This window comes from Ovis canadensis, chromosome 23, assembly GCF_042477335.2.
Source record: "Ovis canadensis isolate MfBH-ARS-UI-01 breed Bighorn chromosome 23, ARS-UI_OviCan_v2, whole genome shotgun sequence".
Lineage (NCBI taxonomy): Eukaryota > Metazoa > Chordata > Mammalia > Artiodactyla > Bovidae > Ovis > Ovis canadensis.
In genome coordinates this window covers 70,482,476-70,498,533 of record NC_091267.1, presented here as the reverse complement: position 1 = coordinate 70,498,533, position 16,058 = coordinate 70,482,476, and the positions used below count along the sequence as shown (strand labels likewise).

Below are 16,058 nucleotides of genomic sequence, written 5' to 3'. Positions count from 1 at the left end.
CACAAACAGTGTTACATGAACACTGAACCTGAGCAGATGCAGATGTTATTTTAATTCTGTTTTTTAAAAAGTTCAGTTTCATACTTACGTCAGTGAAAACATACTGATGTCATTGTTAAAATGATTTTCCTGAAGTGAGTCAAATTCAAATGTTCAGTTTGTGAAACAGTTGTACCTTAAAATTAAATCTACATGCTTGGCTTTTATTTTTTATTTAGTTGCCAAAAGGTTATTGATTTTTATTAGGATTTTTGTCACAATTTTCATAATTATTTTTCTGACCTGGTTTTACACTGAAAAGGCCTTTTTTTTTTTTTTTTCTCCTACTTGGGGCAAGAAGTCCACTTAATCTGGAGAGCATTACTTTTATCTACCTAGGAACTGCTTTATGATCAAAGAAAGTATATACTCTCTAGTTGCTAGAGTTTCCACCTTTAGCACTTGATGCGCCAGTTACAAAGGATGGCATCTCCACTTGGTTTCATCATATTCTTTATGTCAAGCATTTGATTTCGAGAATAGTCTCACCTGCTGGGACTCGCCCAGTGTAGTTCTGTGAAACTGTAACCTGTGTGTCTGAGTGAAGATGGCGGACGCACGGGTGGAGGGAAGACTCAGGAGGCAGAGCTAGACCCTGAGCAGATTTAGTGGAATCTGAGACCTGCTGACTTGATCATAAGGCGTGGTCTTATCGAGCGGGGCCTTAGAGACAGGCTCGTGTAGAGAGAAACATGCCAAGTTTACGGTGCTGCTCCATGACGGGTGGGCCGCTTTCCCTTCCTTCCTTCCAGAAGGAAAAGGGGCGTTCTGCCTTACTATAGTCACAGTAACGTGGGAAATGAGCTGCCTCCCCCCATCTCCCCACACCTTGATTATCTTTCCTGAAGGCACAGCGATCCAGGTGCGGGTACTGGTAACAGCCTTGGGCCTTTCCTTGCACTGTTCCTTCACGTAATTCTTGTAGTCTGCAAGGTTAGTATTGGGTTGGCCGAAAAGATCGTGTGGGTTTTACTGTAACGCGTCTCTGTCTCTAGGCTCTTTTCCAGGAAGCCAGAAGCTAGAGAGAGAGGCAGGAGAAGGGTTAGCTGGGTGCTTCGGCACCTTTCCATGGCTGCTGTGCAGGATGCCAGCTGGATGATGGTGGGGATCAGGCTTAACATTAGCGGTTGCCTGCCTGTAGCTCTGCTGTGTCTTCCCAAGCACACATGTCTGCCATTTTTCAATCTCTTTCAGGCAATCCCTCAAATCTCGACCCTGGCGTGGTACACCACGCTGGTGCCCTTGCTTGTGGTGCTGGGCGTCACGGCCATCAAAGACCTTGTGGATGATGTGGTAAGGATTTCTCAAGCAATCTCCTCCTCACCGCTGCAAGCGTATTTTCTAGTGGCATTCATACTGGCCGTTTTAAGATGATTAAAATAACCTTTCCTCATCCCTCCTCTCAAGGCGCGCCATAAAATGGACAAGGAAATCAACAATAGGACGTGTGAAGTCATTAAGGATGGCAGGTACTGTGCCTTTCTGAACGTGTCTTTTCATCCAAGGATGTAATATACAATACATCCAGAAGCAACCTTAGAGATAACTAGGAACTTGGAAGTCAAAAGGCGCATGAACCTCTTCCTGGTAAAGGCCTCTCTCCACTTCCTGAGACGAGCCTGTCCCCAGGTTGGAGTCCAGGCAGTTGCCTGCTGGAGGTCTGAGTCCTCAGTCCTCCTGAGTTTCCTTCAGCCTGGAGTGTGCGACTCCATCTCCGCTCTCCCCCAGCGATTTGCCCAAACGTCCTGAAACCCTTCAGGAATCCCCAGCTATAGTGGTCCCTCCCTTTGCTGGGCTTTCAGAGCATTTTGTTTTTATCTTTCTTGTTATGAGCTGAGTTTTATTAGAATTAGTTGTGTTGAAATCTCATCATCTGCAGTATCTCTGAGGTCTACCATACTATATTTTAAATTTTTTTAAATGTTCATTTGTTAGACAGTCAAATGGGTGTTTCCAGGAGAATTTAATACCAAAGGAAGCAATCTTTTTATTTTATCAATATTCTTATAAGGTTTATTAGAAAAGTGATACACTCGTTAAAAAGATAAGTTTAAACACTAGAGAGGAGACAAGTTAAGAACTAGAGTTGGGGACTTCCCTGGTGGTCCCATGGCTAAGACTCTGGGCTCCTAATGTAGGGGACCCAGGTTCGATCCTTGGTTGGGGAAACAGATCCCAGATGGTGCAGCTGAGTCTGCATGCCCCAACTAAAGACCCTGCATGCTGCAATGAAGATCAAAGATCCCGAGTGCTGCTACCGAGACCCAATGCAGCCAAATGTGTATGGAAACCAAAGTATCGTGAGCATTCGGGTGGCTATGTGGGGTCCAGAATGCTTCCCTCTCCTGGGATCAGCAGGTGATAGGTGACTGAGTGGAAGGAAGCAGAGGGGCTGGGAGCACAGGACATGAGCAAAAACAGAGGGGTGGCACGTGTCTCCTTCCTGCACATTTAATGCGCACCCGCTGAGCCCCGATCACGCAACGCAGGATGGAAAGGAACGCAGCAAAATTAGAGCCGCCTTTGTTTCTTCCTCCAGAGGAGAAGACGATCCTCATGACCCCTTAATCATCAGCTGGCTGACCTTCTGGCTGACCTTCCCCTGGGATATACCTTCCCCAGAATTTTTGGCTCCCAGACAACATAATCCAAATCCCCTGCCAGTAACTTGAAGAGTGCCACTGAACTATCATTCTTTTCTACATTCAGGTTCAAAGTTGCCAAGTGGAAAGACATTCAAGTCGGAGATGTCATTCGCCTGAAAAAAAATGACTTCATCCCAGTAAGTGGGCTCAAGCTCTGCTGTCTCATTCCTTACCCTTCCATCTGACCTGGCGTTCGATTCTGCCTCGGGTGTGGGGGTCTCTGTGTTACTGGTGTGTTTTGTTTCAAACAGGCTGACATCCTGCTGCTGTCGAGCTCCGAACCTAACAGCCTCTGCTACGTGGAAACGGCCGAACTGGATGGGTGAGTGGGTCTTAGGCGGGCAGGTTGGGAAGCTCATCTTTGGAAGGCTGACCATTGTTACGTGAAACTTGTGCACTTGGACGGGAAGCCCTGAGGTCTGGCCTTACCTCTACCCGCTGGATGCCCAGCAACCTCTCCTTGTAGGAGACCAACCTCTCGTTGTCTTTGCCTTTTTCCCTAGTGAGTACTCGTAGGACAAGCAAGAAGACGGCAGTGGTCCGACTCCTTAGTAGGCCAACTTCTCTTGGCCTTATTCTGTGTTTGCGAGCCTATCTTCAAGGAGAGTAAAGCTCTGATTACAGAATGTGTGCCTGAGCCCTCTACCCACTGCTGAGCAGTGGCAGACTGACAAACGGCTGCTAGTAACTATTTCGGGGGAAAAAAATAGATTTTTAAAGTCTTTGCCGGTGGACAGTTCTCTCCCTTTGATGGTTTTTGTTACTATGCCACCGCTTGAAAGGATTTTTTGGACCATTTTGGCCAGTTTTCAGTACATTTATGGAAGACCTACTAGGTTGCATTAGTTTTACATGGTAGGTCATTTAATCTTTTTTTTTTTTCTTTTAATTAAAAAAATCAGTATTCTTTCTTATTATTGAGCTGTACTGGGTCCTAGCTGCAGCATGTAAGATCCAATTCCCCAACCAGGGACCGAACCCAGGCCCCCTGCATTAAAGATGCGGAGTCCCAGCCCCTGGACCACCAGGGAAGTTCCTCATTTTATCTTTCCAGCAACCGTATGAGATGTGTGTTATCACCTTGACATACCCCGTGAGGAAACTGAGGCCCTGGAGGTGAGGTAGCCCGCCCAAGGTCACACAGGGGTGGCAGAGTTGGGGCGCTGCCCCCTCTGCTCACTCCCCAGGCTGCTGCCTGTGTTCCTCTCTTGGCATCAGCCCCTTTCTCACACCCACGATGGGCATAAGCTTCTATGGAGACTGAGATCATCCGAGTCAAAGCGAGGTCTGTAAGTCAGTCAGTTGATCGTTCAACCTAAACTGTAAAACAGCTCTTATTCCCACAAGTGAAAGATCCTGAAGTTTTGCAAAGATAGAAACCCCTAGCATGCCCTTTCAGAGCAAACAGAATGGAAAGTTGAGAACTGCTGGTCCACTTCTTAGTAGATGGGAATCCCCAGTCCATCTTCGTGGGGCTTGAAATAAATGACTCACCGCAGGAAGCTTGGCTTGCTCCCCAGGGTGCATGTGCCCAGCCTGGCCCTGGGGGTCCTCTTGCCTCTGTTTTGCCTTCCACTGTGTGTGTGTGTGGATGGGTGAACATGCTTAGTACTGGGGGTAAGGTGATCACCTCCTTCCTTAGATAGAATTCATTTTTCTTTCTTTTTTTTTTTTTTTTGAAGAATTCATCTTTCAAAGGATCCGGTTATTCACTCTGGGCAATATTAAGCTAATAGAGTCTTGACCCTTTCTGTAACAAATATGTATCCTAGAGTTATCTTAGTGTGATTAAATGTTAGAAAGAAAGTTTTAAATAGCAGTTTGGTAGTCTTGGCTGGTGGTAAGAATTAAAGTTAGTAAGGAGAGAGACAGGAAGCTTCTGGGTACCTGGGGCCTACCCAGGTTGCCTCATAGTAACAAACAGTAAAAGGGGGCCAACATTTCCTGGGTCAGGAGTTTTCCTCTAGTTCAGGGGATAACTACATCCAAAGCTGAAGTTCCAAGGAGAATAGAGAGTTTGAAAACAGAAAAGGCTAATTATTTAGCTTTCGCTTCCTGTATACCTAATGTTACTTCGTACAGTGTTCTTTATACTCCTTTTCCAACTCTGAAATTTGCTCATGTAATTCTTGTTTCCTTTCCCTTTAGAGAAACCAACTTAAAGTTCAAAATGGCACTTGAAATCACACACCAGTGTCTCCAAGAAGAAAGCTCACTGGCAACATTTGATGGTTTGTGCAAATATGTCTTTTTGTTGTTTAGTCACTAAGCTGTGTCCGACCCTTTGCAACCCCGTGGACTGTAGCCTACCAGGCTCCCCTGTCCACGCGATTCTCCAGGCAACAATAAGGGCATGGGTTGCCATTTCCTTCTCCAGGGGATTTTCCCGACCCAGGGTCAAGCCTGCGTCTCCTACATTGGCAGGGGGGTTCTTTACCACTAACCCCCCAGGAAAGCCCTAACATGTCTTACTTTGTATTAAATTTCCGTTGCTTCGTTCAGTCTGTATATTAATTAAAACCAGAAAATCTTTCATATGTGAGTACTTATGTGAATCATATCTCTTTTAAAAGGTTTTATTGAATGTGAGGAACCGAATAACCGACTAGATAAGTTTACAGGAACACTATTTTGGAAAAACACAAGTTTTCCTTTGGATGCTGATAAAATTTTATTACGTGGTTGTGTCATCAGGAACACCGATTTCTGCCATGGATTGGTCATTTTTGCAGGTACTTTTGAAGTCTCTTGGGAAATTGATCTGTAGGCTCATTAAAGATGTAAATGAGGAAACTGATTGTCCTTTCTCTATTGAAACCCAAGAGAGTTATTTTATTGACATGCTAGTGAATTGATTTTCCCAATTATTGATCAGATTGAAATTTCCATTTCTAGGTGCTGACTCTAAAATAATGAAGAATAGTGGGAAAACCAGATTTAAAAGAACTAAAATTGATTACTTGATGAACTACATGGTTTATACGGTATTTATTTTCTGTTTTGGTAGATTGCTATCTTTTGCTCTAGTTTTCTTGTATGTTTTTCTAATGCAAAGAAATTTTACCTCTGTGGGCCAAGTAGAAAAATTCACAAGGCGGGGGAGAAGAGATTCCCTTACCTTTTCTCAGAAATGCCACATCTCCAATAGGAGACTCTCTCTGGGAATGTGAATCCCAGTTGTAGGGTACCCTGAGTTGATACCTGAGTGATCACCCTATAGAGTCATCAGTTGGGAAACTAGGGAGTCTTAGATCTAAGTTCGTAGGACTACGCCCCTGAAGTCAATGTAAGATTGATTTTACTGCTGTTAATTTCCCACAGGGATAGCTCTCTTAAAAACAAACCTTTATCCCCCAAAATATACTGTGTAAGTCCAAATATAAGGCAAGTTCATGTGTAAGGTGAGTCAAAGATCTATCTCCAAGACCACTCCCAGTATTGATGATTCATGAGGAAGACTTGAATTCAGCCTATAATTGTTCTCATAGTTAGGACTTACTATGATAAGTATTGCTTATTACAAAGCAAGATAGCAAAGGAAGGTTCATGGGGCAAAGTGCAGAGAAAACCAGGGATGAGCTTCCAAGAGTCCTCTCCCAGTGGGGTCACTCACAACAGACTCACTGAATCCTCCCAGCGACAGTCTGTGTCAGCCCGTGTGAAATGTTGGCTCTCCAGGAAAGTTCATGAGAGACGCGTTGCCTGGGTTTTATTGGGGCCTGGCCATGTAGGCACTGTCTGCCTGGTGTGTGCCAAATTCTGGACTCCCTAAAGGACTCTGGGTAGTCAGTATAAACCATATTGTTTTACACAAACAGCTGGGCACAATGAGTCATTCTTATCAGAGAATAAGAAATAAGGAACCAGGAAGCCCTTCCAAAATCTGTTTCCTGTTGCCAGCCAACGGCCCACTGTGTCAACAGGCCTCTAAGGATGGCAGTCTTAAACCTGCTGTGTCCACTCTTCTGCACATAGAGTGGCCCTAAACATTAGGCACTCCTGCAACTTGCCAGTAAGGGTTTTCTTTCAAGTATTTAGTTTTGATGTGTTCACAAGACAGGTGACGTCCTTGTCCCTGTACTCCAGCATCTTATCTGATCCCGTTTAATTTGAGCACAAAACATTTTAGGGACTTATAATACTTCCAATACTTTATATGGTCAAAAGCACATAATAGTAATGTGTTAATATAAGAAAAAATTCTTTTTTCCCTGCTCTCACATTTCATGAAATTTTCATTTGAACTCTTCTGGTGCATCCTCCATGTCACTGTCTTGCTTATGGCTGGAGCCCTCTCAAGGAGTTTGTCTTCTCTCCTTTGTGCCAAGTTCTTTTGAAATACAGCACTTTTGGAATCTGTGTCCAGAAATTTAAATTTGCCTTGGAAATTTTCTTCCTCCTCACAAGTACCCAGTGTTTACAGTTATCTTAAATACCCAGTTGACTATTGACCTTTTTATTCATTCCTTAGGTATATACTCAGTTTTCACACAATAGAATACTTACTGTATTGCTTCTTAAAGGATCTTAAATGTTAAGTGATCATTAAACTTTCAGGAATAATTACCCAAATTTGCATAAAATTTCCTTGCCTTCTTCTTTTTTTTTTAATCATTTCCATTGAACATTTTCTGTAAGAATCCCAATTTTGCCTTCTTTGAAATTGTTCATGCTCAAGTAAGTTTATCTTCCCCAAACATGATGTTATTGCTCAAAGGAAAAGTTGTTGAGATAATGTTCCATATTATGAGAATGTTTAAGGATTTGAATATAAAACACCACCTTCTCTTCTGAAAGATAATTTTAGGAATATAACCTTACCTTGTATATGGTAGATAGGATAAATTAATCAACCACAGAAATGAATAGGCTTTCAAAGCATTCTTTCTGTTTATTTATTTACCTTTTGTCCTTGCCACATGGGGCATATGGGAGCTTAGTTCCCTGAGCAGGGGTCGAGCTTGTGCCCCCTGCAGCGGAAGCACAGAGTCTTAACCACTGGACCACCAGAAAAGTCCCCTGAAGGAGTTGTTATGGCATTGTCTCTATTTTAAGTGAGTTTGTTGTTGCTGTTCAAGTCACTGAGTTGTGTCCAACTCTTTGCAACCCCATGGACTCTGTCCTCCCCCGTCTCCCAGAGTTTGCTCATATTCATGTCCGTTGAGTCAGTGATAATATCTAACCATTTCATCCTCTGCCGTCCCCTTCTCCTCTTGCTTTCAATCTTTGCAGCATCAGCATCTTTTGTGTTGCCTTTACAGCATACTGAATTATCATACACATGTAAAGTATTGAGTAAGGTAAATTAGAGTCTGCACAATGCATGGGATTGGGAATGTGTCCTTAGCATTAAGCCTAACTACTGTGCGTCTTTCAGATCTTTGTTGTTCTCATCTTGCTTTCTGCGGGTCTTGCCATCGGCCATGCTTACTGGGAAGCTCAAGTTGGCAATTTTTCCTGGTACCTCTATGATGGAGAAGATGCTACACCCTCCTACCGTGGATTTCTAAATTTCTGGGGCTACATCATTGTTCTCAACACCCTGGTGCCCATCTCTCTCTATGTCAGGTAAGGCTGACTTCTCTTTGGCCTTCTGCTTTAAGAGAAGAATTTGGTACACCTTGCCAATTCAGCACCTTCAATTTTGGCAATACTTGTTTTAAAGGTCATAAGGAACAAATAAGAAAAGAGCTCTCACTTCAGAATTGAGGGTGATCTGGGCAGAGGAAATTCACACTGCATGTCTGCTCCATGCTAGGCACAGCATCTTGTATCTTGACCTCTTGACAGATAAAGCTGCTGGAGTTCAGAGGTCAAGCGCCACTCCTGCAGTCCCTTTCTTGGCAGGATTCCTTCTGACTGGGCTCCAAAGCTCAAGCTCACGCATCAGAAAGAGCTGGATGAAGATTTAGATGTCATGGAATAACTTAGTTGTTCTCCGTTTCAGGGCCTATCCTAACCTCTTTTCTGTATCTTCTGTATCACTACCTGGTATATCTCCAGCTTGTAAAACTCACTGGGCTTCCTGAACGCTGCCTCCCACATTTCGCGTCTCAAAATGTTCTCTTTCTCATCTCAACCCCAACTGTGATAAAAGAGTAATAAAAGAGGGTCATATGTCTGATAGATGGTCATCACCTTGTTTTCTGATACTTTTTCCTGTTTTGCTTTTTTAATATCAAGTTTCACTGTCTCTGGTTAGTTGAACTTTAAACCACTGGGAAAAAATTGTGCCTTGAAATATCCCCAGCAGCCAGAGTCTGCTCTTGGTTCCCATAAGTAATAGCCCAGAGGCATATAAGACTGCACGCACACCTGTAATTAGAAGTGTTTGTTTTATTTTGATTTTATTACACGTACATTTGTTTTAGTTTTAATTTTATTAGCTGTAGTTACTATCGCTCTTTTCATGTGAAGTAAAGCCCTGGGGAGCCATGTGTTTGCAGTTACTTTGAAAAAAAACTGAGATGATTTTACCTTTGTTAGGGGGACTACTATACAGACTGTTTTGTCTGAATTTGTACATATGTATTAGGGCCTCCCTGGTGGCTCAGACGGTGAAGAATCTGCCTGCAGCGCAGGAGACCTGGTTTCAATCCCTGGGTCGAGAAGATCCCCTGGAGAAGGGAAAGGCAACCCACTCCAGTGTTCTTAAATGTAAAAGTGTTAGTTGCTCAGTCCTGTCTGACTCTGTGACCCCATGGACTGTACCCCACCAGGCTCCTCTGTCCATGGAATTCTCTAGACAAGAATACTGGAGTGAGTTGCCATTCCCTTCTCCAGGAGATCTTCCCAACCCAGGGATCGAACCTGGGTCTCCCACATTGCAGGCATATTCTTTACCATCTGAGCCACCAGGGAAGCCCCCAGTATTGTTGCCTGGAGAATTCCATGATCAGAGGAGCCTGGCAGGCCATGGGGCCACAAAAAGTTGAACATGACTGAGCGACTGACACTTTCACACATGTATATTATACGTAAACCGTATATGGAGTTTTAGGTTTTAAAAAGTCATGTCATGTGATTAATATGATTTTTTTGTTGGTTTGTTTCTCTTGGAAGCGAAGGTCCTTTTGAAGCATACGTCAGTCAGGTCATTTCAGATAGTATCTCTGTTCTGCTTTTAGCCCCACAGTAGCTTTCTGTCTCATTCAGAATAGACTGACCGCAGTCACACTGCGCCCACAGGCCCATGGGACCCACTACACTGCCCTGCATACCCGGTCATGACCTGCACCTCCACCCACTCCCCAGGCTCCCTCACCTTGAGCCTCCTTGAATGTCTCAGTGGTATCAGCACCTGCCCCAGGGCCTTTGCACTTGCTCTGACCGCTCCCTGGAATATCCTTTCTCTTCGATATCTACATGGTTGCTCTTTCATTTCCTTGAGAGCTCTGCTCAAAGCTCACCTTATACCCCTGGCTATTCCTGACCCTCTCTGTCTTCAACATCACTTTCTCTGCCTGTCGGTCTCTGCCTCTCTTTACGGTGCTTTGATTTTCTACAGATGATTCTCACCATCTAATATAGTATATGTTTACTTGAGGGCAGGGATTTTTGTCACTTTTGTTTATTGACGTATCCCCTGTACCTAGGATGATGTCTGGTAATACTAGGCACTCATGAAGCATATAAGGGAGCAGAAAAGAAGGGAGTTATTGTTCCATCTGTTTAGTTCCATTCGTTACAGACATCCTTTGCCCACTGAACAGTGGCTGGATGTGTAAGCACCTTCCTTAAAACTGAGGTGGATTTAATCAGTTATAGTTTTCAAGTAGGAATGATCCTTTTAGAGTACTGTATTTTGGACATTCTATAATCTTATAAGAATTTAGGAATATATAAAAAATGAGCTGCTCTGGTGGCTCAGATGGTAAAGAATCTGCCTGCAATTCAGGAGACCGAGGTTTGATCCCTGGGTTGGGAATATCCCCTGAAGATGGACATGGCAACCCACTCCAGTATTCTTGCCTGGAGAATTAGAGGAGCCTGGTGGGCTTCAGTCAATGGGGTCCCAAAGAGTCGGACACAACTGAGTGACTAACAGTTTCACTCACAAAGTGGGTAAACGACAAGGACCTACTGTTTAGCACAGGAAACTATATTCCATATCTTGTAATAACCTCTAATGGAAAAGAATCTGAAAAAGAATATTTATGTGCATGTTCCTCAAAAAATGTATATTGCTGAGTCACTTTGCTATATACCAGAAACTAACACAGCACTGCAAGTTAACTGTACTTCAATTAAAAAAATGTTAAAAAAAAATAATTTTTACCAGTGTGCAGTTGCAGCTTGTGGGTTATCTGCCAAAAGTCCTTTGTGCTGCTCGAGAGTACACAGGGATGTATAACCTAGTGGCTCTCACTCCTTTTGCCTCCAATTGAGGGCAGAGTTGAACATACCTTTCCATCGTCCCTGGGTGCGATGGGGACTGAGAGAAGAGAGCAGATATTGTCTCATGGGTGGGGGGGTGTACCCCCTGCAGTGTTAGTTACCGCGTCACCCACATGGGCTGTGTGTTCTGAACAGAGGGTTCCGTGGCTGGATGTGCTCAGGAGTTTGTAGGAAACCACCTCGAGAGGACACTTTGACCTTGAAGCTGGAGAAAGATGTGTTTGGTCAGGAGAACCCAGAGGCTGGGCACAGGGGTCAATGCAGGGCTGGTCTCCCTGTAGATGAGTAGCTTGCTGCTATCGCAAAGCAAGGACAAAATCCACTGCCTGCCGCTCATATCTGAGAGCTCGATTGAAAGTAATCTTTTATCTTGCTAGTGTGGAGGTGATTCGTCTTGGCCAGAGTTACTTCATCAACTGGGACCTGCAGATGTACTATCCTGAGAAGGACACGCCCGCAAAGGCGAGAACCACCACGCTGAATGAGCAGCTCGGGCAGATCCATTACATCTTCTCAGACAAGACGGGGACCCTCACGCAGAACATCATGACCTTTAAGAAGTGCTGCATCAACGGGCAAATTTACGGTGAGCAGAAGCTGTTACTCTGTCTCTGGACGTGTGCGACCAGAGGCTGCCTCCCTGGAGTGGTCCCCTCCCAGTGCAAAGCTCTGGTGGTTATTCTGGTGATGTTTCTCAAGCAGCATCACTGGAGCATTGAGACCACACATGTGGGGAGGTGAGGAGTCAGAATTAGGTATATATTCCTCAAAAAGTTAGCTTGCCATGTGATCCAGCAAGTTTGCTCCTGGTTACACACCCGAAAGAACCAAAAGCAGGGACTTAAACAGGTATTTGTACATCCATGTCCCTAGTAGCGTTATTCATAATAGGGAAGGTGTAGTAGTAACTTGAAGTGTCCATCAGTGGATGAATGGATAGGAAAATGTGATGGATACACACAGTGGAATATTACACAGTCTTGAAAAGGAAGGAGACCGTGACACACGGATGAACTCTGAGGTTATTATGCTACGTGGAATAAGCCAGACACAAAAGGAAACATACTGTATGATTCCGTTTCTTCGAGACACTTGGAGAAGTCGAATTCGGAAAGCTAGAGAGTAGAATGGTGATTGCCAGGGTTTAAGGGAAGAAGGGAATGAGGAATTAGTGTTTAATGAAAACGGCATTTCCTTTCGATGAAGGAGCCATCGAGATGGATGGTGCTGAAGGCTGTACAGCAGTGTGATTGTACTTACTGCCACCGAACTGTTCATTTAAAAATAGTTGAGATGAAATTCCCTGGTGGTCCAGTGCTTAGGACTCTGTACTTCCACTGCTGGGGGCCTGGATTCGATCCCTTATCAGGCAACTAAGATCCCACAAGCCTCGAGGCATGGCCAGAAAACAAACAACGAAATAGTTGAGATGGTAGACTTTGTTTTTCATCACAATTATATTTTAAAAATTGATTTCCATTGTAATATTCTGAAATGTGCTATATACTTATAACAAGGCTAGTGCTGCATTCAAAGTGGATGCCCGTAACATTTAAATATTTAAAAACAATTTGATTATTTTTAAATCTATGAGAACATCATAAATTTCCTCTTGGAGGAAACATTTTGGTGTGAGCTGCAGACTCACAGAATGTCAGTGAGGAAGGCAGGATGCTGAGGGCTTGAGGAAGGGGCCCTGCTGACGGGCTCCCAGACGGGCTATGAGACCCGTTGATTCAATTTATTTTGTCCTGTTTGTTCCCAGGAGACCATCGAGATGCTTCTCAGAATAGTCATAGCAAAATCGAGGTGAGTCCTTTCACAGACGAAGTCGTTTGGGGTTTGTATGACTTTCCTGGGCTGTAACAAGCTCCCATAGAATAGGTGTCTTACAGCAATAGGAATGGATTCTAGCGCAGCGCTGGAGGCCAGAAGTTCGAATGGAGCAGTCGGCAGGCGCACACTCCCTCTGGGATCTCTGGGGCGGAATCTGTCGTGGCCTCTTCCTGGGCTCTGGTGGTTGCCTGCAGTCCTGGGCCCTTGGCCGGCAGGCACATCACTCAGAAGTCTGCCTCTGTCTTCACCCGGCCTTCCTTCTCCCTGTGTGTCTGTCCAGATTTCTTTCCGTTTATAAAGACACCAGTCGTTGGGTTGTGTGCATCTGTGCTCAGTCGCTCAGTCATGTCTGACTCTTTGCAACCCTATGGACTGTAGCTCACCAGTCTCCTCTGTCCATGGGATTCTCCAAGCGAGAAGACTGTAGTGGGTTGCCATGCCGTCCTCCAGGAGATCTTCCTGACCCAGAGATCAAGCCCACATTTCTTGCATTTCCTGCATTGCAGGTGGACTCGTTACCATTGAGCCACCAGGCCAGTCCCTAGATTAGGGTCTCTCTAATCCATTTAACCTCATCTTTGTTTTTCGTTTTTTACATTGGGGTATAGTTGATTAATAATGTGTTAGTTTCAGGTGTACAGCAAAGTCATTCAGTTATTTAATATACACATGTATCTATTCTTTTTCAAAATCTTTTCCCAGAGTATTGAGTATAGTTCCTTGTGCTCAGTATAAACTTCCTCTTGATTACATCTACCAAGACCTTATTTCCAAAGAAGGTCCTATTCCCAGGTCCCAGGGGTTAGGACTGCAACATATCTTTTTTTGGGGGGGGACGCAATTTGATTCACACCAGGCTATGTTAAAACAGATATGAGCCTCTGGACACTTCAGAACATATTAAAATCCTAAGGGGATGTTTGCATGAAGACACAGCTTCCAAGAAAAGTTCCTATCATTTGTGAAGCCCGAGTCGTCTGTTGTACACGCCCATTTTCCCTTCTCCGTTTCTTTCAGCCAGTGGATTTTAGCTGGAATACGTTCGCCGATGGGAAGCTCGCATTTTACGACCATTATCTCATCGAGCAGATCCAGTCGGGGAAGGAGCCAGAGGTGCGGCAGTTCTTTTTCCTGCTGGCGGTGTGTCACACCGTCATGGTGGACAGGCTCGACGGTGAGTGTGGCTGTCGCATCTTGGACACCGGAGACCAGGTTTTTTTTGTTTTTAGTTGCCAGTGAACTCGTGCTTGGGACTCGAATGCATATGAAGAGTTGCGTGAACTAGAGGCGTTTCAGTTAGGTTTCATCACTGACACGTCTTCATCTTATACCCCAGAGACGTACCCGGCTTACGTGGCATCCTCCAGGGAGACTTGCCCTCTAGATCCTGGGTTCTGTTTCCTATGGGTAGGTCTTTGCCATAGATATCCTGCAGAAGGCTTTTCGGATGTAAGGCTTCTTCTTCCTAGCAAGTGTCATTTTGGTCTGTTTACCCAGAAGCCAGCGGATGAAACAACTAGACCAGATCACCGACTCCTTTCTCCCTGCACCTGGAGAAAAGGACGAATGGATAGCAGTCCAGCTGTCGTCAAGTCCTTCCCAGAACCCAGACACCTCCAAATTAAATGACTTCTGAAAATTAAGTGAATTCTGAAAAGCAGAATTCTTTTTTGTGTTTGTTAATTTTTAAAGAAAATTATAGTTGGTTTATACTGTTGTGTTAATTTCTGCTGTATAGCAAAGTGATTCAGTTACACAGGTATATACATTTTTATGTTTCGTAGTGTTTTCCATTATGGTTTATCATAGGATATTGAATATAGTTCCTGGTGCTATGCAATCAGCCCTTGTTGTGTATCCATCCTGTAGAATAGTTTGTACCCGCTGACCCCAAACCCCAATCCATCCTCCCCCACACTCCCTCTCCCTTGGCAACCGCAAGTCTGTTCTCTGAGGTTGCTCCTGCTTCCTGGATAAGTCCGTGTTGTACTTTCGATCCCGCATGTGAGGGATACCACATGGTATTTGTCTTTCTCTTCCCAACTTACTTCCCTTAGTATGATAACCTCCAGGTTCACCCGTGTTGCTGTAAATGGCATTGTTTTGTTCTTTTTTGTGGCTGCAGTATTCCAGTGCGTGTGTACGCACACACCACATCTTCTTTATCCATTCATCTGTCAGCGGACGTTTATGTTGTTGCCATGTCTGCAGAATTCTCAAATGCAGCTTGTGCCAGCTTTGTTACCGCAAGATGGTCCAGTATCAATGAAAGCTAGGTATCTTACCACCTATTCACACAATGATACATTACATAAATACATATGTGCATTCTGGAAAGAGCCAAAAGTGCCCTTTTGTTATGTGCATTCTCCACTTTTGGGCTTCCCTGGTGGCTCAGGTGGTAAAAAAGCTTCCTGCAATGCAGGAGATCAGGATTTGACCCTTGAGTCAGGAAGATCTCCCGGTGGAGAGAATGGCAACCCACTCTAGTATTCTTCCCTGGAGAATTCCACAGACAGAGGAGCCTGGTAGACTACAGTCTGCTGCTGCTGCTCCTAAGTCGCTTCAGTCATGTCCGACTCTGTGTGACCACATAGATGGCAGCCCGTCAGGCTCTGCCATCCCTGGGATTCTCCAGGCAAGAACACTGGAGTGGGTTGCCGTTTCCTTCTCCAATGCAGGAAAGTGGAAAGTGAAAGTGAAGTCACTCAGTTGTGTCCGACTCTTCGCGACCCCATGGACTGCAGCCTACCAAACTCCTCGTCCATGGGGTTCTCCAGGCAAGAGTACTGGAGTGGGGTGCCATTGCCTTCTCCAAGGCTACAGTCTATGGGGTCATAAAGAGTCAAATCCAACTGAGTGACTATCACTTACTTATTCTCCACTTTAATCCACTCAGCATAGGAACGGATGTCCTTTCTTGTTTTCTGATTCTGAGGTTTCATATGTAGATGATGAAATCTTCAGAGGAGACATAAAAAACTAAATGTATAGAAGCTATGTGTATCTTGCAGCAAGTTTCAAAGACACTCATTCTCCAAGGATGAATCTAATTGTGCAATAAAGCTGAGATAACAGCAGAATTCAGGTTGGGTAGATAGGGAAGGGGCTATTAACAGGCCAAATCAGAGAGATAGAAAA

General features: G+C 44.4%; 1 protein-coding gene across 1 annotated transcript in view; it reads left to right on the top strand.

Moving 5' to 3' along the window:
- ATP8B1 (ATPase phospholipid transporting 8B1) overlaps positions 1-16,058 on the top strand; it is a 112,009-nt gene that overhangs the window by 68,640 nt on the left and 27,311 nt on the right. The window contains exons 5-15 of the mRNA XM_069568987.1: positions 1,234-1,332; positions 1,447-1,508; positions 2,749-2,821; positions 2,936-3,006; positions 4,833-4,915; positions 5,258-5,416; positions 5,580-5,668; positions 8,062-8,252; positions 11,459-11,667; positions 12,847-12,890; positions 13,935-14,091. Coding sequence (XP_069425088.1) covers positions 1,234-1,332; positions 1,447-1,508; positions 2,749-2,821; positions 2,936-3,006; positions 4,833-4,915; positions 5,258-5,416; positions 5,580-5,668; positions 8,062-8,252; positions 11,459-11,667; positions 12,847-12,890; positions 13,935-14,091 — 1,237 coding nt within the window. The remainder of the gene's footprint in view (positions 1-1,233; positions 1,333-1,446; positions 1,509-2,748; positions 2,822-2,935; positions 3,007-4,832; positions 4,916-5,257; positions 5,417-5,579; positions 5,669-8,061; positions 8,253-11,458; positions 11,668-12,846; positions 12,891-13,934; positions 14,092-16,058) is intronic.